General features: G+C 54.3%; 1 protein-coding gene across 3 annotated transcripts in view; it reads left to right on the forward strand.

Annotated features, from left to right (window-relative positions):
• The window catches only part of ACSBG1 (acyl-CoA synthetase bubblegum family member 1), a 43,280-nt gene that overhangs the window by 6,633 nt on the left and 10,572 nt on the right, over positions 1 to 26,075 (forward strand). Inside the window, exons 1-6 of one of the 3 annotated variants that reach the window (XM_040968910.1) lie at positions 10,448 to 10,579; positions 13,368 to 13,466; positions 14,127 to 14,230; positions 24,312 to 24,532; positions 24,798 to 24,886; positions 25,074 to 25,194. In XM_040968910.1, coding sequence (XP_040824844.1) covers positions 10,536 to 10,579; positions 13,368 to 13,466; positions 14,127 to 14,230; positions 24,312 to 24,532; positions 24,798 to 24,886; positions 25,074 to 25,194 — 678 coding nt within the window. In that variant the 5' untranslated portion in view covers positions 10,448 to 10,535. Of the gene's footprint in view, positions 1 to 10,447; positions 10,580 to 13,367; positions 13,467 to 14,126; positions 14,231 to 24,311; positions 24,533 to 24,797; positions 24,887 to 25,073; positions 25,195 to 26,075 lie in introns of those variants that run through there. The other 2 variants (XM_040968911.1, XM_040968912.1) reach the window with 2 other exon arrangements.

Here is a 26,075-nt window from a genome sequence, read left to right on the forward strand (position 1 = left end):
AGGAGGAGAGACAGAGAGGAAAATTTCCATCTGATGATTTACTCCCCAAGTGGCCACAAGAGCCAGAGCTGAGCCGGAGCTGAGCCAATCCGAAGCCAGGAGCCAGGAAATTATTTCCGGGTCTCCCATGCAGGTGCAGGATCCCAAAGCCTTGGGTTGCCCTTGACTGCTTACCCAGGCCACAAGCAGGGAGCTGGATGGGAAATGGAGCTGCTAGGATTAGAAGCAGTGCCCATATGGGATCCTGGTACATCCAAGGTGAGGACCCCAGCCACTAGGCCCAATAAACAAATATTGCAAAAATAAAAAAAAAATAAAATGAGGACCTGGAGCAGTAACCTAGCAGTTAAAGTCCTCGCCTTGCACATGCCAGGATCCCATATGGGCACCAGTTATAATCCCAGTGACCTTGTTTCCCATCCAGCTCCCTGCTTGTGGTCTGGGAAAGCAGTCAAGGACAGCCCAAAGTCTTGGGATCCTGCACCCACGTGGGAGACCTGGAAGAAGCTCCTGGCTCCTGGCTTCGGATTGGCTCAGCTCCAGCCGTGGCGGCCGCTTGGGGAGTGAACCATCAGACAGAAGATATTCCTCTCTGTCTTTCCTCTGTGTATATCTGACTTTCCAATAAAAATAAATAAATCTTAAAAAAAAAGAATGGAGAGATAAACTTTTTTTAAAAACTAAAATGAAATGAAAAATACAAAATAAAAATGTAATAGCTTTACTTAGTTTAATTCACCTGTTGTATTAAAGTAAATTATGCCATACTAAAGTGCTTGGGTTTACACCCTGACCCTGCTTCCCATTCTGGTTGATGTTGCTTCTTTTTATTTTTAAAATACTTTTTTTTTAGTGGAAAGGTAGATTTACAGAGAAGAGAGACAGAGAGAGATCTTTCATCTGCTGATTCACTCCTCAAATGGCCTCAACAGCTGGAGCTGGGCACCTCGAAGCCAGAAGCTTCTTCCAGGTTTCCCACATGTGTGCATGGTCCCAAGGGCCAATCTGTACAACTTTCCCAGGCCACGAGCAGGGAGCTAGATGGGAAGTGGAGCAGCTGGGACACAAACCAGGGACACTGATGCTTTTAGTGGAGAGTTAGCCAGTTGAGCCATCACTCCAGCCCTTGATTCCAGCTTCTTGGTAATGTGCATCCTGGTAGTACACCCTGCCACCCACATGGGAGACCCAGATGGGGTCTGCCTGGCTGTTGCAGGCTTTTGGAGTATGAATTGGTTTTTAGAAAATATCTGTCTCTGCCACTGATTCTTGGTCCTAACAAATAACTTGTAAATAATATTTTTTAAAAATGAAGTTTAAAAATTTAGTGGTGTTTGAATTTTTAAACCATGAAAGCCATTTCCCATTTCTCTTCAATTTCCTCAGCTCTAGAAGAGATATTTTTTTTTAAGATTTATTTATTTTTATTGCAAGGTTAGATATTTACATATATATAGAGAGAGAAGGAGAGACAGAGAGAAATAACTTCTCTCCGATGATTCACTCCCCAAGTGACCACAACAGCCAGTGCTGCACCACTCTGAAGCCAGGAGTCAGGAGTTCTTCCGGATCTCCCACACAGGTGCAGGGTCCGAAGGCTTTGGGCCATCCTCGACTGCTTTCCCGGGCCACAAGCAGGGAGCTGGATGGGAAGCTGGGCTGCCGGGATTAGAAACAGTGCCCATATGGGATCCTGGTGTGTTCACAGCGAGGACTTTAGCCACTAGGCCACAGCACCAGGTCCAAAATCTGCTTTTTGACCCTATCTGTCTACTCTGGACATGTCATTTCCGTGGGCAGCCAGGATATCTGACCCACGGCAACTGGCTTCCTCCCCTAGGCTCGTCTTTGAGGTTCGTCTCCCTTGCTGCAACGCCTATCAGTACTGCAACATTTTTATGATCCCGTAGTATTGCGTTAAATGTCACACGCAGTAGACTTATCCATTGTTGGGTTGTTTTCACCTTTGGACTGTTACAGAAAAAGTCACGCACTGAACTGCTGTTTCTGGGGCTTTGTGTGGACACGTGTTTATTTCTCCTGGCTTTCCTGGGGGTAACTGCTGGGTTGCCTTGTAGCTCTACATATAACGTTCTGAGAAACTTCCAGAAAGGTTGCCAAAATAGGGAGCGTGTTCCCTACTCCACCTCACTCCTCAGCAGCATGGAAGCCTCTATCTCCCTGTGCACAGGATTATTGTTTTGGGTACTAAGTGGCTGTCCCACCAGATATGGAATATGACGTCACTGTGGTTTGGATGTGTACTTCCTCATGACTGACTATATTGAGCAACTTCCTTTTTTTTTTAAAGCATTTATTTATTTTTATTGCAAAGTCAGATATACAGAGCGGAGAGACACGGAGGAAGCTCTTCCATCTGATGATTCACTCCCCAAGCAGTTGCAACGACTGGAGCTGAGCCAATCTGATGCCAGGAGCCCGGATCCTCTTCCGGATCTCCCACACAGGTGCAGGGTCCCAAGGCTTTGGGCCGTCCGTAACTGCTTTCCCAGGCCACAGGCAGGGAGCTGGATGGGAAGTGGGGCTACCGGGATTAGAATGCTGCCCATATGGGATCCTGGCACATTCAAGGCGAAGACTTTAGCCACTAAGCCACCACACTGGGCCCTATATTGAGCAACTTCTAATGCACTAAATGTTTGTATCATTTTGTATGCCCACGGAAATTCTCAAGTCCTGTTTTGTTTGGATTAATTGTCCTTTTATTTTGATTGTAGCAGATCCTTGTGAGTTTTGGATATAATTCCCTTACCACTTACCCACTTGGTCCATGTTTTCTGTTACTCTGTGAGCTAACTTTTCATGTATTTGATAGCATCACTTAAAAGACACAAGATTTTAACTTTGGGAGCCTGGTGCGATAGCCTAACAGCTAAATTCCTCTCCTTGCATTTGCTGGAATCCCATTAGGGTGCTGCCAGGAGCCAGGAACATTTTCCAGGTCTGCCACACAGGTGCAGGGTCCCAAGGCTTTGGGACATCCTCTGCTGTGTTCCCCGGTTGTAAGCAGTGAGCTAGGTGGAAAGTGGAGCAGCCAGGACATGAACTGGTGCCCATATGGGATCCCAGCACAACAGTAGGAGACTTAACATGCTATACTGTGGCACTGGCCCAGATTTGCCAACAGTTTAATTGCTTTGCAATTTTAAGTCTTTCATAGAGACTGAGTGTGTGTGTGTGTGTGTGTGTGTGTGTGTGTGTGTGTGTTGTGAGGAAGGGGTCCAACTCCCAGTTTCTTGGTGTATAAATACACAATTGCTCTAGCATCACCAGCATGACAGTTCTTTACCCTTCTAGATTGACTTGGCATCCTGACTGAGAATCAGTTCACTGTAAATTTCTTCTGATTTTTCTGTTTTGTTCCATTCAATATTTGCTAATTGTACTCTGTCATGTCATTGCTTCGATGGATGGAGGTTTGTAGCCTACATCAGAAACTCCATGTCCTCCAACGCTGTTCTTTTTCAAGACTGTTTTGTGGGGCCAACATTTAGCTTACTAGTTAAATGTCAATTATGTGGGCATTGTGGCACAGTGGGTTAAGCCACTACCTGGGACACTGGCATCCCATATCAGAGTGCCAGTTCAAGTACTGCCTGCTCTGCTCCCAGTTTGGTTCTCTGCTAAAGCGGCAAAAGATGGCCCAGGTGCTTGGGCCTCACCAGCCGTGTGGGAGACCTGGATGGAATTCAGGCTCCTGAATCCACCCGGCCCTGCTGTGGCCATTTCAGCCATTTGTGCTGTAAATAAAAGAATTGAACACCTTTCTCTCTCTCTTTCTCAAATATAAATGTTAAGAGAAGAAAAAAAAGGGAGGGCAGCACAGTAGCCTAGTGGTTAAATTCCTTACCTTGAATGTGCCAGGATCCCATATGGGCAGCAGTTCTAATCCTGGCAGCCCCACTTCCTATCCAGCTTCCTGCTTGTGGCCTGGGAAAGCAGTTAAGGACGGCCCAAAGCCTAGGAATCCTGCACCTGCGTGGGAAACCTGGAAGAGGCTCCGGACTCCTGGCTTTGGATTGGCTCTGCTCCAGTCATTGCGACTGCTTGGGGTGTGAATCATCCGATGGAAGATCTTTCTCTGTGTCTCTCCTCCTCTCTGTATATCTGACTTTGCAATAAAAATTTTAAAAAGATCTTTAAAAAATATAGAAAAAGAAAACAGTGCTTTGTAAGGTCACCGCACGTCGGATCCTCTGGTTCAGTCCCCAGCTTCAACTCCCAATCTCGTCTATCCTTTCCTGCACACCCGTGGAGGCCATGGTGACAGCTGCGCGCAGGGGCTCCCTGCCACCCACCTAGGAGACTTGGATGGAGTTATGGCTCCTGGCTTCAGCACAGGCCCAGCTCTGGTCATGTGGGCCATTTGAGGATTCAATCAGCAGATAGAATCTTTCTCTTTCAAATAAACTATTAACTTTAAAAAGGCTGCTTTGGCTCCTCTGAGTCTCTTGAATTTTCACGTGGATTTTAGGAGCAGCTTGTCAGTCTGCAAAGGAGCCAGCTTTTGTTTGGACAGGCCTGCTGTTGACTCACACAACAGCTTGGGGATGTTACCATCCCAACAGTCCCACTCACTTCATTTCTTTGTTATTTCTTTTAAAAATCCTTTTCTTGGATTGGTGACTAGTTCTCCACCTCCAAGTGTTCTAATCCCATATAGGGACTAGTTCGTGTCATGACTGCTCCACTTCCCATCCAGCTCCCTGCTTATGGACTGGGAAAGCAGTAGAGGACGGCCCAAGTCCTTGGGACCCTGCACCCGCGTGGGAGACCTGGAAGAAGCTCCTGGCATCAAATCTGCTGGACTCTGACTGTTGCGACTATTTGGGGAATTAACCAGTAGATGAAAGATCTTTCTCTGTAAATCTGTCTTTCTAATAAAAATAAATATAGATATTTTGTTGTTGTTGTTATTGGAAAGGTAGATTTACAGAGAGAAGGAGAGACCGAGAGAAAGATCATCCATGTGGCTGGTTTGCTCCCCAAATGGCTACAATGGCCAGAGCTGAGCAGATCTGAAGCCAGGAGCCAGGAGCTTCTTCTGGGTCTCCGACAAGTGTATAGGGTCCCAAGGCTTTGGGCCATCCTGTACTACTTTCCCGGGCCAGAAGCAGGGAGCTGGGTAGGAAGTGTAGCAGCCGGGGCACAAACTGGCACCCATATGGAATCCCGGCGGATGCAAGGCAAGGATTTAGCTACCAGGCTACTGTGCTGGGCCCAATAAATCTTTTTTTTTTTAATCCTTTTCTCTCTATACTCTCTTACAGATTTTCTATTGTCTTTGTCCTGAATTTCACTCCTTCTCTGCTGCACTCCTATTGCCTTCTAGCTTGTTGTCTGCTCTTAGGCACATCTAGTGACTTTCCCATTTCGGAGATGGTGCTTGTCTTAAACGTGGCATTGGTCAGTCAAGAGTCCTACCTCTGTGCCCCAGTTATGTCGGTTTGTCCTTTGAATTTTTATGTGTTTCTTAAGAGCTGTTGTGAATCCACAACATCTGTGTCCTATGAGGATTTGTTTGGAATGATTACTTTTTTTTCTTTTGTTCCCATTTGCGACTGGTCCGGGTGTCCGGTCGCTCTGTGTTGTGTGCTGCATAGCACGGACTGAATGGGAATTGACGGGAATCAGCAGTATGTGAAGTTGAAGAGTTGTAAATGCGTATTCATTCAGGGCCGGCACTGAAATGCAGTGAGCCACGCTTCTGCCTGCGACGCTGGCATCCTGTAGTCTGGGTACCTCCCATATGGGCACTGGTTTGTGTCTGGCTGCTCTGATTCCAGTCCAGCTTCCTGCGAAAGCAGCAGAGGGTGCTTCAAGTCTGTAGGCGCTTGCACTCATGTGGGAGACTCAGAGGCAACTCCTGGCTCCTGGCTTCAGATTGGCTCAGCTCTGACTATTGCAGCCCTTTGGCAAGTGAGCCAGCAGACAGAAGACGTCTCTCTCTCTCTCTCTGTCTCTCCTCTCTGTAAATCTGCTTTTCCAAATAAAAACAAAATAATTCTTTTTAAAGAATACATGCACATTTAACTAACATCTTTAAGCCACCGTGCTCTGTCTTTGCCAGTGAGTTGTGGTTGGCAAAATCTTGTGTTAGGGAGGCATGTGGATGGAGCTGGGAGGAGTGTGTGAAGGGGTAAGCGCATGAAATCTGGACCTGGTCCACTGAACTTTGCGTCTTGACTCTCGCTTTCACCAGCGTGTAACCTTCAGCAAGTCCCTCCATCTCTGCCTCCAGCTTCTACTTCCTCATCAGATGGGATTACAATTCAGTGCCTATTTGATAAGATTATTGAGAAGGTTCAGTGAGCTAACATATATAAAATAATTGGAATACTGCCCAGCAGATATGATGTAAATGGTAGCTGTTGGCTAGAAAAATAAATAAATAAATAAAAGCAAGATAAAATTCCTTTAAGGGGTAGGAGATCCTCGGAAATCATTTGGTCTGGTGGCCCTGCCAAGGCAATGGGCAGGTGGGGACTCAAAATTCCAGAAAGCAACAACAGGCTCATCTCGAAGGCTACTGTTATAAATGAGGCTATAAATGTCCAAATGACCCTTGGGAGAAAAAAAGAAGTCCCACCCCTGCAAGAGAGCAGTCTCCTGCTGCTGTATAGCCTGACCCCTGCTCAGGGTCTTCCTGTCTTCATCGTCCTCTTCATCCAGGTTCTTGCCCAATCTCATACCCCTGAAGCCAATCCTGGGCTGGGGGAGAAGTCGGGTGTCCCAGGCTCCAGGGACCCTCCGGGACCAGCAGGCTGTTGGCTGCACGTATTCCATGGCCAGCTCCAGGCAGTGGGCTTCGGCTTCAGCCTCTGGGACACTCCAGGCCCTGGCAATTGGGTTAGAAGCGAACTGGCTGGCTAGACTGCTCCGCCCACCGCGGCAGGGGCCCAAGGAGAAGCTGCCATGGGTCCTGGGAGATGATGAGGCCTCCTAAAAACATGCTACCCTTGGGCCTGTGTCATCTTGGGAACCAGAGTACCTAGCATGAATGCATTCCTCAGGTGGATGCAGGTGGGGGAAGTAAAGGGGTGATGATCTGCTTTCACAGTTTTGAGGAGACCCTGGATCCCCAGCAGGTCACTGTCTCTGCCTGAGGCCCTAGGGCTGTGAGCCCAGGAATCAAGGTTTGGAGTGGCCCACAGCCCGGGTCTGTCGCCAAGGCCTTGCTGTACTAGCTCTTCCAGCCCCTCCCCAACCCCCCAGCTTCTCTATTGCCCAGGGCCCCTGCCCTCTGCCTCACATGGAAGATTCCAGCTCCTGCCCTTGGGCAAGATTCCTCCTCTAGGCTCACAGAGCTCCCTTGCCCCACACTCCACTCCAGTGCCCCACGGTGACCTTGACGGTGTCTTTGTCAGTCTCCCACGCGGGTACAGGGTCCCGAGGCTTTGGGCTGTCCTCGACTGCTTTCCCAGGCCACAAGCAGGGAGCTGGATGGGAAGTGTAGTTGCTGGGATTAGAACCGGCGCCCATATGGGGTCCTGGCACGTTCAAGACGAGGACCTTAACCATTACGCTATCACGCCGGGCCTGTGCCCATCATTCTTAGACCACATCCAGGCTTCTTCCCTCTACCGCCCCCAGCCCAGGCAGGCATGGGCACAGCGCTCCTGGCGCCAGGTTCTGGGAAAGGAGCAATCACAAAAGCGGCCCCCTGGTCCCTTAGTGCTGAGCTCTCTGGGAGGGCATGGGTTGGGGAAGCTCCAAGAGGAAGCTCCCAGAGGGCTTCCTGGAAGAGATGGTTCTGCAGAGAAAAGGAAAGGAAAAACGATACATGCCCAGGCCCACCTGACTCTGGAAAGATCCATGTGCTGGCTTTCTAACTATTGAAATTTTCAAACCACTTTGATTTTTTTTTTAAATATTTGCTTTACTTATTTGAAAGTCAGAATTACAAAGAGAGGGAGAGAGAGAGAGAAAACAATATTCTATCTGCTGTTTTGCCCTCCTAAATAACCACAAAAGCTGGGGGTGAGCCAGGTCAAAGACAGGAATATGGAGCTTCTTCCTGGTCTCCCATGTTGGTGGAGGGACCCAAGGACTCAGGCCATCCTCTACTGCTTTCCTAGGTCAAAAGCAGGGATCTGGATGGGAAGTGGAGCAGCCAAGACACGAACCAGTGCCCATATGGGATATGACACAGTGTTAGTCCCCAAGTGATTTTTTAAACATTTTTGTTTATTTGCAAGTGAGAGAGTGAGAGTGTACACTGGAGGGGGGGGAGGAGAGCTGTCACCCACTGATTTACTCCCCAAATGCCTTCAAGGAACTGTCTGGCCCACACCAAAGCCGATAGCCAGGAACTCAATCCAGACCTCCCGTGTGCATTCAGGGAAGAAGCACTTTACCCTTTACCTGCTGTCTCCCCAGAAGGTGCACCATAACAGGAAATTGGAGTGGAGAGCAGAGCCAGGACTTGAACCCCAGGCACTTGAGGCAGAATGGCAGCATCCTCAGGGTCATCTCTCATTGGCATCATGCCAAACCCCTGCACCAACTTCCTGGGTGAGGAAAGTCCACGAGGGGCAGAGGATGTGGGTACAGGTTTCCAGCTTGTGTGAGGTGAATAAGGCCATCCCTACCACCATCTCCAGCCCCGTGAGGCCCAGTGCCCGTGGCTCAGATGCCAGGAGAACAGGAGCAGAGGAGAGGGATAGGCCCACCTAGGGGGGATTCCTGGGGAACAAGGGGTGTGTTGAGGGTAGAGAGAGTTTCCAGCAGGTGCATAACCCACTGAAGGCTCAGGACCAGCACTCCAGAGGGTGAGGGTGGCTGGGAAAGGCAGCCATGGGGATTGGAATGTGGCGAGGGGCAGATCCATCTGGAACCAGGGCTCTGGCATTGATCTCCATGTGCAATATGGAGATCTGCCTCCCACCCCCCACGAGATTCAAGGCCTTTTAAAAACCCCTGTCCACAGCAACACCTTGCCTTAAAATAGGGACTTCAGAATCCACCCCCTCATCCCCGCCAGGGCTGCCTTGGTTTTTTCATTACATTCGAGTTCCTCCCACCAACCCTGCCCCAAGCTTGCAGGTGGTGATTGGAGAGGAAGCGGTGGGTGCACTTTCCAAAGAGGCCCAGCCGCACACCTCAGGGAACTGAGCGAGGTGGGTGGGAAGGAGACCAATTGCTGCTGACTACCTGCTGGCCAGGCCTGGGAGCAGAGGCGGCAGGGGGAGGGGGCACGGGGGCACGAGAAGGCCAAGTTCCAGGTGTGGGGACATCTGTTTTTGGGGAACAAGGAACCCTCTGGAGGCGGGTACCAGAATGAGGGCTGGCCTTTTTTTTTTTACGATGTTAACAAAGGGTAAAACGCAGCAGGCCAGGGTCCTTCTCCCGGCCTCCCCCACCACATCCGGAAAATGGGTCCTTTCAGGGAGAACAAACAAAAAAACCCTTGCCCAATGGGGGTCTGAAGAAGAGACAAGCTTGACATGGCACACGTGATTAACAAAGTAAAAGTGGTTAAACACACACACACACACACACGTCAGCTTCCCTCCCAGCCCCCGGGGGGACCCCATGCCACAGGGAGGAGCATCTTTTGAGGCTCCTCCCAGGATCGCTGCCAAAACACTGTCTCCCGACCCGCACCGGCAGGTACCTCACCTGCCTCACACCCCTGTTATGTAAGCGTCACGCAGGTGGGCAGCTGGGACCTGTGCCAGGTGGGTCAGAGGTATCTGGGGCCACACCTCACCTGCAGCCCGGGGGCGGGTTGGGGCGGGTCCCCACGCTATGCCCAGCCCCGCTGCCTCATCACCCAGAACCTGGGGCACAGCGGCAGCCGGCTCCCAGACGCACCATGCCTTAGCCGCATAGGAGTGGAGGGGGTGCGTGCCCGGCTACCTGCCAGTGCCCTGCCCAGGAGGAGGTGAGTGGTGTGGCCCCTCTGGGCAAGTCCCCGGGGTTGGCTGGATATCAGGTCAGGAGAGAGAGCTGGCCAGGTCCTGATCTTTGAGGGGTGACTTTAATAAGCGCTGTGTTGTCGCTTTGGGTGGTGGTGAAGGAGACGCTGGCTTCCCCTACTTAGGGTTTTTAAGCCTAGGGGAAAGGTTTAGGTAACTGTGCCTCTTCTCCAAGTTTTTATAAGGCACTTTCTTCTCCCCTCTGTGCCTCCTAGGTTGGGGAGAGGTGCCACCTGCCAGACCCTGGCAGGGGGCATAGAGCTGAGGCCAGAAGCCTCCAGAAAACAGGTATCTGCAAAGATGAGTCCCTGGGGGAACTGAGAGGCCACAGCCGGCCACCTCCTTCAGGGGAAGGAGTGTGCTGTTGTTCACCCTGCTGAATGTCCAACTCTCTGGGGAGTAAATTCCAGCCAGGTGCCTGGCCCCAGGAGTGGGAGAGGCACTCCCAGGAAGGACAACTGCCCCCGTCTGTGACTCACTCTGTGTGTCTCTGTTGCAGGGCGGTTCGGCCGAGCCGGGCCTCTCTCAGGTTCCCGTGCACTCCCGGGCCAGTACGCGGGGTGTGGCCGGCCCCCCACCCCAGCCCCGGGAACCATGCCAGAGGTACTTCTACTCAGGGCTGCTGCCTTCAGCCTAAGGTCCGTGTAAGGAACCAGGGTTCCACCTGCCACGCAGTCCCACCCTGCCCTACCTTGGCCTCCCAGCCTACCTCCCCCAAGGAGTGCCTCCACTCCTAACCACCCCAGATGGGACTTGGGGAGTCTCTCCCCCAACTCCGTCATCCTCTCTGTCTGGCTTCCTGTTACTCACAGGAGACCCTTGAGAGTCCACAGTGAGAGCCAACTCACTCCTAAGCACGTCCACCTCCCCACAAAGCCGAGGTTCAGAAAGGCACAGTGACCAGTCTGGGCCATAAAACTTATCCAATATTTTGAGCCTGGATGGGTGAACTTCAGTTCTACGCAGCTTCATGCCAACACTTCCAGAGTCCAGGCTTCGGGTCTTCCAGGCCTGCAGGCAGTCAGGAGTGACCCCCACACTCTTAAGCAATCTACAGAGCCTTGGCCAGCCTTCCAGGCTCAAACCTAGAGTGTCCCAGGCTACAAGGGCAAGAAGGAGTTGAGGAAAAATTTAGGAGAACTTCCTGAAAGAGGAGGGAAAGGAGCTTTGGCAAGCTCTGGGTTCAGACAGTCCCCATGGGACTCCTCTGGCAGAGGATGATAAACAGAGAGGTCACTCGGGGCTCTCCCAGTCTCCTCTGCCTCCCCCACACGGATTTGCTCAGACCCGCCCTTCTCTGGCCGACTTGTCTGGCTCGCTGGCTGGGTAGAAGCAAAACCAGTTGCTTTTGCTTTCCTCCCTACACTGGAGCCAAGGGTGTCCCAAGACCTCGTCCTCACCAAGCAGAAGGGCCATCCTTCCGGGTCCTCGCCATCTGCCTCAGAATTGCAAATTCCAGATGGACCCCTGGTGCCCACTCCTAACACCAGCTTTGTGCCAGTGCGGAGTGGGGGCCAAGGCAGTGGGTGCTGGTTTAACTAGTTAGGACTCTTGCCTATGTGTGGGGGATCTGAGTTGAGCCCCTGACTCCTGCTTTTGACCAGGACCTGTCTTAGCTGCTGTGGGCATTTGGGGATGAGAGGATGACCCAGTGAATGGCAAACACATGCTCCCTCTTTTACAGTTTCCATCTCTTTAAGTGTGTCTTTTTCTATCTCTCTCTCAAATAAATAAGTAAATTTCAAGGATTTATTTATTCAGAGGTATGAGAGAGAGAGAGATGGAGAAAGAAATATTCCATCCTCTGGTTCGCTCCCCAGATGGCTGCAACAGCCAGGGCTCGGCCAGGCTGAAGCCAGGAGCCTGGAGCACCATCCCATCATGGTCTTCCACGTGGGTGCAGGGATCTCAGGACCTTGGCCATCCTCGGCTACTTTCCCAGGTGCATTAGTGGAGAGCAGGATCACAAGTGGAGTAGCTGGGACTTGAACCTGCACTCCATTACGGGGTGGCAGTGTCACAGTTGTGACACAACTCCACAATGCCAGTCCCAAACAAACAGAACCCTCCCTCCAGTGTAATCCTTTTGTCAAGGCTGGGGACCTGCTCTGCGACTTCTGCCAGCTTTCGAGGACACTGCGTTCCAGCAGGGGAAATCTTCCGGAAAGACCGGAAGAAATCAGTCATCACTATGGGCAGAGGCACCGTCACCCCCCACCACCACCACCTGGGACAGATCCTCACCTAGGGAGGTCACCCGCCGGCCACCTGTCCCTCCCAGAGTAGCCACAAGCTCAGAAACTCTAGCTTTCTTCTGCCCTGCTCCCTGGGAGGCAAGGTGGCCCCAGCACTTGGGTTCCTGCCCCTAGTCTGAGAGACCCGGATGGAGTTGCCAGTTCCTGGCTGTGGTAGGGTATTTGAAGAGTGAAACAGCAGGTGGAAGATCTCTTTCTTGCTCTCCTTCTGGCTCTCGCTCTATCTCTCCCTCAAATCTCCAAGGTCCTAGCAAGGGGGCGGGGGGCGGGGGGGGCAAAGCAAGCTCAGCTCATTTGGAAATGGAGTGTCCACCGTCTCTCCATCTGCGCATCCCACAGAAGCAAGCATGAGCCCGAGGTTCTCCTGGTACCAATAGCAGGACCCAGGGCATCTTGGCACCCAGGGTGTCCTGGCACAGGACCAGGGTCCACTGCTGCTTGAAGAGACGGGAGAGAAACCCAGTGGGGCTGCTGGGCAGGAACGGGTGGAGCCCCGAGAGCTGGGACGCTGGCTGGCACCAGGGCTGCCCGCCCTCGTCCTCCTCCCCTTGTAAACAAGCAGGTCCCAGGCAGGTTTGGCGCGCGGCTGCCCTTGACTTCCCTGTGTCGCCTTTGTTCAGCTCTTGTAAAACCAGAGCCCCGTGACACACAAGTGTCATTAGCGCACTGGTGAAGGTTTTAAACACAGACTCTAGGGCCTCGTGTGGAGGCAGCTGTGATGGGGGCAGATTACAGCCCGGGGTTAATTGGCAGGTGGCCCTGCAGCTGGGATTCCCAAAAGGCTCCCAGCCCCGCTGTCAATCAAGGCCAGGATGGAGCCTGGTGGGTAAAGGTCACGGTGCTGCATGTGGGGATCTGCGCCCTGGGCACATGTTCCCTCAATCTTCCTGTTGGTTGTCTGAGTCTGGAGCTGTGAGTCACACCCCAGCCTTCTTTATCCCCAGATGACTCTAGTTCAGGTCCTGCAGCAACCAGAGAGAGCCCCCTAAATACAGCCTTTTCAGCTTTCCTCCACCTAGAGCAGGTTGCCATAGCGACCTCAAGGTTGTTCGGGCTTCCTTTTCCAAGTTCTGGACCAGGGGCCACCTCAGCACCCCTCCCCACCTCCTCACCTTTTGCCCTCTCCCAGTCCCCCACCCCACCCTTCATAACCACCTGGTGTCTGTCTCAGGTTCTTAAACAGACGGCTGCCAGGTGGGCCCAGGTGTGTTGGCAAACTTAGTTTGAATCTGCAGAACCACCAAGGAGTCAGGCCGAATGTGAGAAGCAGGTAATTGGCCCAGCTTCCTGGGTGCTGACACACACATGGGACTCCCCAGAGCCCCAGCGTGTCCCATCCTTGGGGCTGCTATGACCAGCTGCCCATGCTGTACACTGCACAACTGCAGTGGGCTCTGTGGAGTCAGCCAATGCCTGGGTTTGGGCAATCCAGCAGCGTTGTGCAGGCCTGAGGTGTGTACCCAAATGCATGTGCTTGCTCCCCCAACTTCGCAAGGAGGGTTGCAGCATGGCTGGGTGCACCCCAAAGAGGAACAATACTGAGGGCCGGTGGGGCTGAGCTGAGCTGAGAAGCCTAGAGACCCTTGGGGCTGTGAATGACCAAACCTGGAAGACCAATGGGGGGGGAGGATGGGGAAAGAGGATGAGGATGGGGCATGGAGCCCCAGAGAGCGACGTGACCTTGCCCAGAGTCACACAGCATGGTGGGCCCTGGGTTCTTTCTCCCAGCCATGGAAAGCCTGAGGGAGGGGGTGGGGCTAGGATTGAGGCAGGGTTTGTTAGCCCTGGACTCTGACCATCTAGGCCCCACTGGCCACCTTCCATGGAGGACCCCCCCCCCCAGGGGCTCTGGAAGGCCCCCAGTGGCGCCTGTGGCCACCTCTCCTCAGGGCACCCTGCAGTCCTGACCACTGCTTCCTGTCCCTGCCAGCTCCCCAGCAGACAGGCAGCCACTGTCCAAGGAGTCCCTGAGCCACACTCCAGAACCCTTGGCCCCAGAGAAGGTGAAGGATGACCGCCAGGTGGATGGCCCAGGTGAGTCGGCTAGGGGTGCAGGGTGGGTGGGAAGGGGCCATTTGTCCTGGAGGGGGCTGCTGCCAGGAGTTTGGGCAAGTTTCTCCTTCTGAAGGCTTAGGCCCAGAATAGGGGCCATGGAGGGGAGGCCTTGTCCCAGGCCGGGGAGGCCTGCACGGGTCCTGCTCACTGCCGCGGGGGGCAGTGGGCAGCACGAGGGCAGGTGCAGGCCGGTGCGTTTACTTTGGAGGCTTTGAAGGGTCATGTGCTGCTCTGATGACCTTCCCCCTGGCGTCCTCCCCACCCCCAACTCCTGAGCTGTTTACACCAACTGTTACTTGAGTTACCCACAGGATCACACCAACCCCGGCCAGGTTCAGGTGAGGCAATTCACTGTGCACTGCAGCCACCTCAGGCGCAGGTGGCAGCGGCTTACCAAAACAAACAAGTGACAGCAGGTATGTGGCACCAAAATCACTATCATCTCCCAGTTATCTGTGCTGGCAGGCTGGGGGGTGAGCACTGGCCTGGGTGGCATCTCCCAACTTTCATTAGCCTCCGGGTAGAAGCCGGCTGCGGGTGAGGTGGAGATGGCAGTTGAGGTGGCTGGGTGTGGCCCAGAAGTGTGTTTTAGGGTCACCTGAGGTCTCCTTGCTGTCACATGGGACTTCCAGGTGACAGGTGACAACAGGTGGCATGGGATCTGCATTGCCACTTTTTGGCCAAGGAGAGGGACGCTAGCTTTGACGCACTGATGGAGGCTGGACAGATAATGGCAGATGCAGGGGTTGAGGCCATTGTAGTCTAGCTAAGACATAGGACACAGACAGGCCCAGCCAGGCTGACTGTGCTGGGCTGTTAGGAACGCTGCTCTCAAACAGCTCCCTGTCTGAGGATAGACAGGGGCCTTGGGAAAAGAACACACATAGGCTGAGGAAGCGAGGCCTGCCCACCAGGAATGGAGGTGGGGGGATCAAGGCAGAGGTGGGGTGGGGAAGGAAATCAAGGTGGGTTTCCTGGAGAAAGAGGATCTGAAACCTCGTCTGGTCCTGGCTCCAGGGGTAGGTGATCTGCCTTTGGGAGCTGAGCATCAAATGTTGGCCTGAGGGGGACCCTCGGTGCTCAGAGAGGTGTAACCATGTTCTCTAAGCAGCTGGAAGACAGACTACTCATTTCTGGAACCTGGGAGGCCTCATGCCCAGGCCTGGCCAGGTCCTGCCTCCTTGTGAGGATCAACCAGCACCCTGGCAGCACTCTGGGGATCCTTGGAGCCGTTGGGCGCTTCCAGGTCTCTGTGCCTCCCCAGGGAACCTCTCGGGCCAGGCCCTGCTGATCCTGAACTCCAGCCAGAGAAGGGAAAGACTAGGGGTAGAGGGCTGGCCTGGGGCATTTCCATCTTCACCATTCCCTAGGAAGCCCCACCACCCACACCCCCTGGGGAGCTTTGGGCTGGATGCTAAGAGGCCCCCCTGAGGTGGGGCTGGCACAGCAGCATTCCAGGCTGCACCTGTGAGCTGGGGAGCCAGAAAGAGACCCCCAAAACCCCCAAAACCATGGCAAGGAGGCCTGACCCTGCCCTGCCACCCCAGCCAAGTCTCCCCAGAGGTTGAGGGTAGGTGCAGGTGCCTCTTTGCTTGTGAAATAGGTACAAGCAGTACCCCCCACCCTGCCAGCCCCGGACCTTGGAGGCCCTGGGGGCCCTGGAGGATGTCTTGTGTGCAGGGGTCAGAGCACTGTTCCACTGCCCTGCCCATTGTCCCCTCCCGCTTGTGCACTCTGTCCCAGTACCCATGGTTGGGTCTCCCATACTGCTACTGGGCTAGCCCCCTCCTCTCAAGGCCCAGAAAGTCCATCTCAGTGCTGAACTGGATGGCCCAGGCCTGGGCAGGTGGAAAGGTTTTTTGTTGTTGTTGTTTTAATTAATTAATTAATTAATTTTGGAAAGGCAGATTTATAGAAAGAAGGAGAAACAGATCTTCCACACACTAGTTCACTTCCCACTGGCCCCCACGGTCAGAGCTGAGCTTATCCGAAGCCAGGAGCCAGGAGCTTCTTCCACGCCTCCCTTGCAGGTACAGGGTCCCAAGGCTTAGGGCTGATCTCCTCTGCTTTCCCAGGACCATAAGCAGGAAGCTCAATAGGAAGTGGAACAGCCAGGACACCAAGGACCGCCCATATGATATGCTGATGTTTGCAAGTAGAGGATTAACCAGTTGAGCTATTACACTGGCCCCAGCAGGTAGCATCTTTTTTTTTTTTTTAAAGATTTATTTTATTATTTTTTTTATTGGAAAGGCAGATATACAGAGAGGAGAGACAGAGAGGAGAGACAGAGAGGAAGATCTTCCATCTGATGATTCACTCCCCAAGTGAGCGCAACGGCCGATGCTATGCCAATCCGAAGCCAGGAGCCTCTTCCTGGTCTCCCACGCGGGTGCAGGGTCCCAAAGCTTTGGGCCATCCTTGACTGCTTTCCCGGGCCACAGGCAGGGAGCTGGATGGGAAGCGGGGCTGCTGGGATAGAACCGGCGCCCATCTGGGATCCTGGGGCACTTGCACCACCGCGCTGGGCCCAGCAGGTAGCATCTTAAGGGTAGGACCCAAAGTGGAAAGCAGGGGCCAGGACATACCCACACACATACACACACCTCCCCGTACCTCCATGGTGAGGTAAATAGGGAGGCTAGGGAGTGCGACTGGACATGCCAGCCTGTGCCTGGGGTTTCCATCACAGCATGTGCAGGGTGGGGGGACCCTGAGTCCTTGAACCCTGTCACACAGGGTCCCCTGGAGCACACAGGAATCATAAGATCCTGGTGCCGGGGCCAATATATTCCATGCTTATTTGCCAGGATTCTGTCCTAGGACTAGCTGCTCCTTATCTCTAGCCACCTCGGAGCTGGGCCAGCAGTGCCACACTCACTGCCTCTCCTACTCACCCAGCCCCCACAGCCCCAGGGCCAGCTGCAAGCCAAGAGCCAGGAGCCCAAGCCAGATGCTCCGAAGCCCAGTTTGCCTCTGGCACCGCCTCCTTCTCCCACGGCCTCCTGCTTTGGCCTGACCTTGCCTGTGCTTCTCAACCCCTTTCTCCCCTGCCCCCATTATGCCAGGGTCGCCAGCATGCACAGTGGAGAAAGTCATTCGGACAGCAGCAGGGAGGACAGACATGTTGTGGGAACAGCCTGGGAAGGAAGCATGGGGTACAGAGTTGAGGGTGGGAAGGAAGGGTGGCCCGGTCCTGGGACAAGGCAGCTAGCTCTCAGGCTCCAGGGCACTGAGCTCTTTCCAGTAATCTCGCTGGGGGCCTTGACCCTGTGGGGCTCAGCTTCCGTAGGCCCTCTGTGTGCATGGAGCCCAGCGCTGAGACCGGCTGGCTTGTGCCAGGCTGCCTCCATGTGCCCGGATCTTCTGTTACTTGACAGATCTGGGGACTGGATATCAGTAGAGATGTCAGGTGTCTTGAGAGTGATGGAGACAGAGTCCTGAGACTGGGGCAGAACCGAGGGTTGTAAACCTGTTAGCCTGCAAGGTGGAGAGGTGGGGGATGACTTGATGAACTGGTAACTCAGGCTGGTTGCTCTAACGTCTTCCAGTAAACACGCAGGCTGAGACACCTTCTCGCGTGCCCTGAGCCTCCCACCACACACAAGAGCCCCCACTGCTGTCCCCCGCCGATTGACCTGGTCCCCTAGCACCAGACACTTGCAAGGCAGCTCCAGGACCAAAGGAGCCGCTAACTCAGGACTAAGTTTCCCCAACTCAGGACTCAGTTTCCCCATCTGGGACATCTCTCTGCCCCCTCCAAGGTGGTGCATCAGGCTGAGAACTGCCCACTCTGATTCCCAATGTGGCCCAGAGCTGCAGGAGTCTGGCTAGCAAGGACAGAGAGGGGCATCTAATGTTTGTTCAAGGGGCGCTCATTACTGTAGCTGCAGGCTCTCCAGCTGGGATCACACCCAGGGCCTTCCCTGCACAATCTCAAAAGGCTCTGTCAGAGTGGTTGCCTGGGACCCCAACATGTGACCCCCCTGCCACCAGTTGCCCAGGCTGCGTCTGGCACCACTGCAGAGGCCACCTTCACGGTCACGCTGGCCTACTCCCTTCTCTTACCCCTCACCCAGCTGCCTGCCAGGATAACTGCTGCCCCCTCCTGGGGTGTGCCCTTTATTCATGCAGGTCACCTACAGCCACCCCCACACACACACCCAGTCCCCTTTGTCCTCCCAGCGGCAGAAACTGTCTCTGCTCGGTGCGGACGTGCCTGCTTCAGGCTATTTCCTTTGGGAGAATTCCAGGTAGTGTGGCCGGTGGGCAGGTATATGAGCTCAGGAGATGATGAGGGTCAGTGTGAGGGCAGAAGAAAGGAGGGCCCACTTGGGGACACCCCGCTGGCTCGTGCTCAGGCCCTCCCTGCCCCACAGCAGCCCCCTGCTTCTCTCCAACCCCCACCCCTTCTCAGTCCATCCTGATTTCTGCACCATCTGTAGGACAGCCTCCTGCTTGGTCCATCCTTGGACAGCGTCCTCATGGGACCCTGACCAGGCCAGGGAGCAGCAGGGGTCAACAGCCAAGGCCATAGACCTGTCCCTCCGTTATTCCCAGAGCCTCTAACCCATTGTGGGAATTTCTCTTGTAGCATCTGAGATGGAGGCCAGCACAGGGAGTGATCTGAGAGGCTGCTGAGCTGGGGTGGGCCTCAGGACCTTGACAGTGAGCAGGACAGGGTCTCCTTGGCTCTGCCTGCTGCTCTCAGGAGCACAAGCTGGGCTCCAGCCCAGGCTGTCTCATCTGGACAGGCACTCACTCTGTGGGCCCAGCTCCTCCTCTGCACCTGCACAGCCACAGGCCCCAGCTGGTGTCCTGGTCATTGTCAAGGGCAAGGCCTAGGAGAAGAGAGCCAGTGATGCTCTACAGTCCTGCTGGGACTGAGATGGGACGGAACCCGCTGCTCCTGCTCCGTGTGGCTGCTGCTCAGGACCAGCTTGCTGCTGATCCAAGGTGGGAGGAGAGGTCACTACCCTCAGGAAGCTCTGGCTTGGTGGCAGAGGCAGCCTGATGAGACTCAACCCTCGGTTGGCCATGGAAGACTTTGGAGAGGGGGCGGCACATGGGTGGAGCCCCAGTTTGAACAAAGCCACTAGGCAGGAGGTGCGGGGGAGTTGGGTGCAGCGAGGTGGGCTATAAGGCAGGAAGGAGCTGTGTGTGAACGCTGGGGCAGTTTCATAGGCCCTCTGTGTAGAGCTTGCCAAAGAGGCTGTGATGTGGGCGGCACCCTATGGCTGGTGAGAATCGGTCAGATGTGGGCCAAGGCAGGTTGCTCGGGCCGCCCTGGGATTGTGGAGAAAACTCAAGGCTGCCCAAGGGCCCCTAGCCTGAACCCCAGCCCAGGACTTGGGCAGCAGTGGACCAGAGGAGGGGCTACTGCGGGGGTACCGCAGGCCCCAGGGTAGCAGGGAGAACCTGGGTGTCACAAGCAGCTTTGTGTTTATTTGAGAGGGAGTGGAAGTGGAAAGAGAATTCCCATATGCCCCACATGCCTGCAGTGACCGGGGCTGGGAACTGCATCTGAGTCTCCCCTGTGAGTGACAAGGACCCACTTCCTTGATCCAACAGAGCAACCCCAGGCTGTGTGTTCACAGGAAGTGGGAGGCAGGAGCCAAACCCAGGGACGCCAGGGTGGGATGCAGGCTGCATAAATGGGGCACTAGCCCCAGCACTTGCCTGCTTTTACAATATACTTCTTTATGTATTTGAGAGGCAGACAGACAGAGCGGCCACCCCTTTGGATAACCCCACATCCTGCCATTCCCCTGCAGTCATCCCGAGTCCTCACTCCTTTCTGTCACCTCCTTGAGATTGGAGTCACCGCCCTGGAACAGTCATTTTTTTCTTTCTTCCTTTAAATTTATTTCTTTTGACACCTCTCTTTATGATGCACAGCATGTTTGGAAATGGCAGCTGTTGTAGAATTGCTGGGCTGGATGCAATGGCTCAATTGGTTAATCTTTCCCTTGCAAGTGCTGGCACCCCATATGAGCACCAGTTCATGTCCTGGCTGCTCTACTTTCTATCTCCTTCCCTGTTTGTGGTCTGAAAAGGCAGCAGAGGATGGTCCAAGTCCTTGGGACCCTGCACCTGTGTGGGAAACCTGGAGGAAGTACTTGATACCTGGCTTCAGATTGGTTCATCTCCATCTGTCACGACCATCTGGGGAATAAACCAGCAGATGAAAGATCTTTCTCTCTGTCTCTACTTGTTTCCGTAAATCTGTTTTCCCAATAAAAATAAATAAATCTTTTTTTAAAGGTTTATTTATTTTTATTGCAAAGTCAGATATATAGAGAGGAGGAAAGACAGAGAGGAAGATCTTCCGTTTGATGATTCACTGGAGCTGCGCCAATCCGGAGCCAGAAGCCAGGATCTCTTCCAGGTCTCCCACGTGGGTGCAGGGTCCCAAGGTTTTGGGCCGTCCTCAACTGCTTTCCCAGGCCACAAGCAGGGAGCTGGATGAGAAGCAGGCTGCCGGGATTAGAACTGGTGCCCATATGGCGTCCTGGCACGTTCAAGACAAGGACTTTTAGCCGCTAGGCCATGGCACCGGGGCCCAAATAAATTTTTTAAAAAAGAAAAAAAGAAAGAAGCAAGTATTGGCTTAGCTGTTAGAGCCACAATACTGGCTTAAAAAAAAAAAAAAAGAACAGCTATGTAAGTTGAGCTAGTTAATGTAGGCAGGACTTTGCATGCCTTTTTTTTTTTAAAGATTTATTTTTATTATTTGTTTATTGGAAAGGCGGATATACAGAGAGGAGAGACAGAGAGGAAGATCTTCCGTCCGATGATTCACTCCCCAAGTGAGCGCAACGGCCGATACTATGCCGATCCGAAGCCAGGAGCCTCTTCCGGGTCTCCCACGTGGGTGCAGGGTCCCAAAGCTTTGGGCCGTCCTCAACTGCCTTCCCAGGCCACAGGCAGGGAGCTGGAAGGGAAGCGGGGCTGCCAGGATTAGAACTGGCGCCCATATAGGATCCCGGGCGTTCAAGGCGAGGACCTTAACCACTGCGCCACCGCGCCGGGCCCTTTTTTTTTTTTTTTGAGAGGAAGAAAAAGATCTTCCATCTGCTGGTTCACTCTCCAAAAGGACAACAGCCTGGGACTAGGCCAGGGTGAGGGCAAAAGCTAGGAGCTTCTTCCAGGTCCCCCCCATGGGTACATGGGCCCAAGCACTTGTGTTATCATCTGCTGCTTTCCCAGGAGCATGAGCAGGAGGAAACTGGACTGGAAGCGGAGCAGTGGGCACTCCAGGGGATGTCATAATGGATGCGGGCATGGCAGGTGGCAGCTTAACTCTCTGCACCACTGCTCCGCCCACCTTACCTTCTGTGCCACTTACAATCTCCCTTTAGTGAGCCTGCGGAGCCCAAATGCAGTTGCTTACCACAGTCACCAGGCGGCGCTGCAGCTCCCCTGAGCTTTGCAGGAACAGCAGGCTGTCTGGAATCCAAACCAAAGCCAGGAAACACACGGAGGCTAGAAAATCACACCTGTGCCTTGGTGGAAACCAAGATCCCTCCTGGTTTCCTTGTAGCTGCCACGACCCTTCATCCATTCATCTTTGACTGCTGCATATTAGTGACCATCATGCTGACTCATCCACAACCTTTCAGAATATTCCAGGGCTGGCGGCTAATGCTGCATCTTGAGCCCCACCCTCAACTATTTTTGGTAGCAAAGAAACCCAAAAAACAACCAAAAAAAACTACCCACAAACCCACCTCCTTCCATAACCCGAAGTGTATTTCTTAGACCACGATGCATAGTTTCAGCATGGTTTTGAATTGTTCACTATGTGAGAGATGGAAAGGCCCAGCGCCTGCCAAGGACCCGTGTCCAACTCCACACTGGAGGGAAGGTTCTACAAATAGAGCTCATGATTCAAACCTGCCTCTGCCCTACTTAGCGACCTGGCAGGAGATGGAGGTGCTGTCACCTAAGCTTCTAGGAGTGCCCATGGGAGAAAGCTACCTCTGTGGTCCAGGCCAAGGGAGCAGCCCCTTCCCAGGGAAGGGACCGTCTGCCAGTGGGCACTGTGCAAGGCAGCTCACAGACTTACACCAAGTTAGGGGGTTAATATGTCAATGCACAAACGGAATTCAAAGGTAATCTGATTTTGGTGCCCAAACAACCTCGGAATGTCTGTAAATACAGAGGTTTCTTGAAGCTCATGGAAAGCATATGCTATTTAAAAAAAAGTGGATTTCACTTTTTTATTGTTGTCGTTGTGCACCAAAATAAGCTGACCTGTTGATTCCACCTTTTCTGGAATGTTCGGAATTTGCTTTCTCCTGCTTCTTGTTACTCCAACCACCAGAATGGCCCAGGTGTTGGTTCGTTCCTTCACTCCAGAGAGACCCAGGTTGGCTGTCCGTTGTATGGTCACTACTCCTTGCCCAGAGCCCAGGCAGCCAGGGCTCTGGCTTTGGAGAAAGAGAGTCAGACCACACATGGCTTCTCGCTTTGCCACGCGGGTGCTGCTTTCTGGAAGCCCCGGGTCAGAGCTTGGGTCAAACTCCTCACGCAGATGAACACGTGTTGCTTCTCATTTCATCAGTTATGCTTTTGTTTCTAAAGACACAATTTATTAATATGAACAACGGGGAGGTGAAGGATGGTTCTCCCCATGGGCAGGTTCACTCCCAAACACCCCCAGCAACCAGGACTGGACCGGGCTGATGTCAAGAGACTCTAGCCTGGGTCTTGCACGTGCGTGGGTAGCAGGGACCCAATCGCCACCTGCAGTTAGGCAGGGTCCGCACTGACAGGAAGCTGGAGTCATGAGTGCTCTAAAACCCTGGGACACTCTGATGTGGGACTCGAGCTTCCCAACTGCTGGGCTTAGGGCCGCCTTCCTGGCTCCACCTTTGATATCTATATCCCTTGGTGGGAAGCTGCCATAACCTTTCTCTAGGGTGGTTGCCAAGGGCACCATGATAAACTTGTGGTCACCGGCCACCTCCCTGGAGGCAGGTGTGTGCAGTGGGACGCCACCTCCACATGTGTCCCAAACCTGACCCCACTTAAGTCACAGTCTGGCGGGAAGGGGAAGGGCCGGTCAAGGCCGCCTCACCCAGCAGGGAGTGTCTGGGTCAAGGTTTTGAACCTCCACAGCTCCGCCTCTTTTTAGGTCCCTGGCCTAGGCTGAGGTGCAGGTGCTGTGTCTCCCTGGGGGCTCACCAGCTTGGGGGTGCCAGAGCAGGAAAAGGCTTTGGGGAAGTCTTGAGGAATGAAGGGGGGAGTCTCTGGTCAGTGGACGCCAGGGAGCGTCCATTGCTCTGGCTGAGACAGTTGCTCAAGTGAGCCCTCCCTTGGCCTGCCTGAAAGGCCTGCAAGCTGCCCTGCCTTCTGCCTCAGAGCCCAGGGTTTTGCCCAGTTTGGTAAGTCCCCTGACCTTCCCAACGCGCAGGGAGGAACAAACTCTCCCACCCCTGCCCCAGCGCCTGACTGCCACCAGTGCCCCTCAGAGTCACAGGGCTGGAGCAAGAGGATTACCTGGGCCCAGCCAGCAGGTGGCAGTGCAGCCCCAGAGGCCCTGACCCTTAGCTCTCCTGTCCGTCCTCACAGGACCAGTACCCCGCCCCAGGGAAAAGAGACCTCCAGTGTCCAGCAGGGCCAGCCCCACCTCTTAAATAGCTTCCTTTGTTTAAAATAAAACAAAGCAGGGAACCTGGACAGGGGAAGCCGAGATTAAGTGTGCATTTCTGGAGCACCAGCTGTATGCTGTGACATCCATAATCGTCCCACCCTCGGGGGGGCCATTCCAGCAGGGAGAGACTAGGAGTCTCAATGCATCCAGGGTCCCTCCCCCCTCCCTTCAGCCTCTCTCTCGCCTCTTCTGCTTCTCTGAGCTTCCTTCATCCCGTGAAGCCAAGTCACACTTCCTCCAGGTAATCCTCCAACCTTCTCCAACCCCTGACTGTCTGCCAGCTCCCCACTGCCAGTGCCCGAGACATTGTCAGCATCACAGGACTGGACCAGAGCAGGGTCCACTTCTACCCCCATCTCCTCCAAGGATGGCCTGACTCAGGTCGTGGTCTCTGTTCCACAGAGGAAGCACTGTGGACCACGCGAGCCGATGGGCGGGTGCGCCTGCGCATGGACCCCAGCTGCTCGCAGATCCCCTACACCGTACATCGGATGTTCTACGAGGCCCTGGACAAGTACGGGGACCTCAGCGCCCTGGGATTCAAGCGCCAGGACAAGTGGGAGCACATCACATACTTACAGTACTACCTGATTGCTCGCAAAGCTGCCAAGAGCTTCCTGAAGGTGAGCGGGCGGGTGGGGTGGGGTGGCCTTGGAAGGACCACTGTCAAGGCTGCTCCTGGCCGCGTGCTGGGTCCTGCCCTGAGAAGGGTGGGTCTGTGCAAGGCGCTCCACGCTGGCCTTTGCTGGGGAGTCACTCTAGCGGGGGCAAGGCTGGGGCTGTTGGGTGACTGGTTCCTGAGATGAACCAGCAGGACACTTGGTGGGCAGCATGGGCAGGGCTCCTTCCCTGCCCTGGCTGACTTGACTTGTCTGCTTTGGCCTGAAGCTCGGACTGGAGCGAGCCCATAGCGTAGCCATCTTGGGCTTCAACTCCCCAGAGTGGTTCTTCTCGGCCGTGGGCACGGTGTTTGCAGGGTGAGTGGTGGGGACTCCAGTTGCTGGGAGGTGGGCCCCCACTCCATGCCTTCTCCTCGCAGCTCTCTCCTGGGCCCTGCTCCATGGGACTCTGCCTGGGTCGCAGGGGCCCTCGTGAGGGCTGGGGTAAGAGGGTGGGCCCAGGGTGCCTGCCGAGACCCCTAACCCTCGTGGGTCTCCCCGACAGTGGCATCGTCACTGGCCTCTACACCACCAGTTCCCCCGAGGCCTGTCAGTACATCGCCCGTGACAGCCGCGCCAACGTCATTGTGGTGGACACACAGAAGCAACTGGAGAAAATTCTGAAGGTCTGGGGACAGAACGGACTTGGGTCAGACCTGGGAAGCCCTCGTGGATACTCGCCCCCTGCAGTCCCCAGCCCCCTAGCCAGGGTCTCCCCTCACTCTCCCTTACACTCTGCCCAACACACACAGCCAGCAAGGTGGGCGGCATTGCCTCCCCATCTGACAAGTCAGAAAATTCAAGAAGTGAGTGACAGCCTTGAGCTAGGATTTCTGGTCAGTACTTCCTACCCCCACCATGGTTTTTCCATTAGGACAGGGGGTCTCCCCTAGATTTAGGGGCATGAGAGCTGAGGGTGCAGGGTCCCTTGTAGGTGTCAGAGTGCCATGGAGGCATGAGTGGGACTCTGGCATCTCAGATGGATGTATTAAGGGAGCTCTCTGCAAGCTGGGAAGTGAGTCCGCTCAGAGCAGGTGCCATGGGATCTTGGAGAGACAGCCAAGCATTGGCAAGAGCATGGATGCGTCCTGAGTCCCTCCCAGGCCCAGCACTGGGCTGCTTACCTGGAGCTGCCAACCAGGACGCAGCCTTCCCAGGCGTGCCTGGGGGCGGGAGGAGTCATCACTTCTGGGACTTTGGAACCCAGCTGGGCAGAGGAGCTGGAGCAGGTGCCAGCCATCATCTGTGACAGACACATTGTAAACCCTCCAGGAAGCAAACCTGGGCCATTGATTCCTATCCACACAGCACCGGATGCCCTGAGGCTGGGGTCAGGGCCCTGCCTGGGATACCCATGGCTGCTGACTACAGGGCCTGGGTTCCAATCCAACTTCTGGTTCTGATTCCAGCTTCCTGCAAGTGTGCACCCTGGAAGGTATCAGGTGATGGCTCAAGTTCTTGGGTCCCTGCCACCCACATGGGAGACCCAGACGGAGCTCCTGGCTCC

The sequence above is a fragment of the Ochotona curzoniae genome, unplaced genomic scaffold (assembly GCF_017591425.1).
Source record: "Ochotona curzoniae isolate NIBS_2020 unplaced genomic scaffold, NIBS_Ocur_1.0 scaffold_4701, whole genome shotgun sequence".
NCBI classification, from domain to species: Eukaryota; Metazoa; Chordata; class Mammalia; order Lagomorpha; family Ochotonidae; genus Ochotona; species Ochotona curzoniae.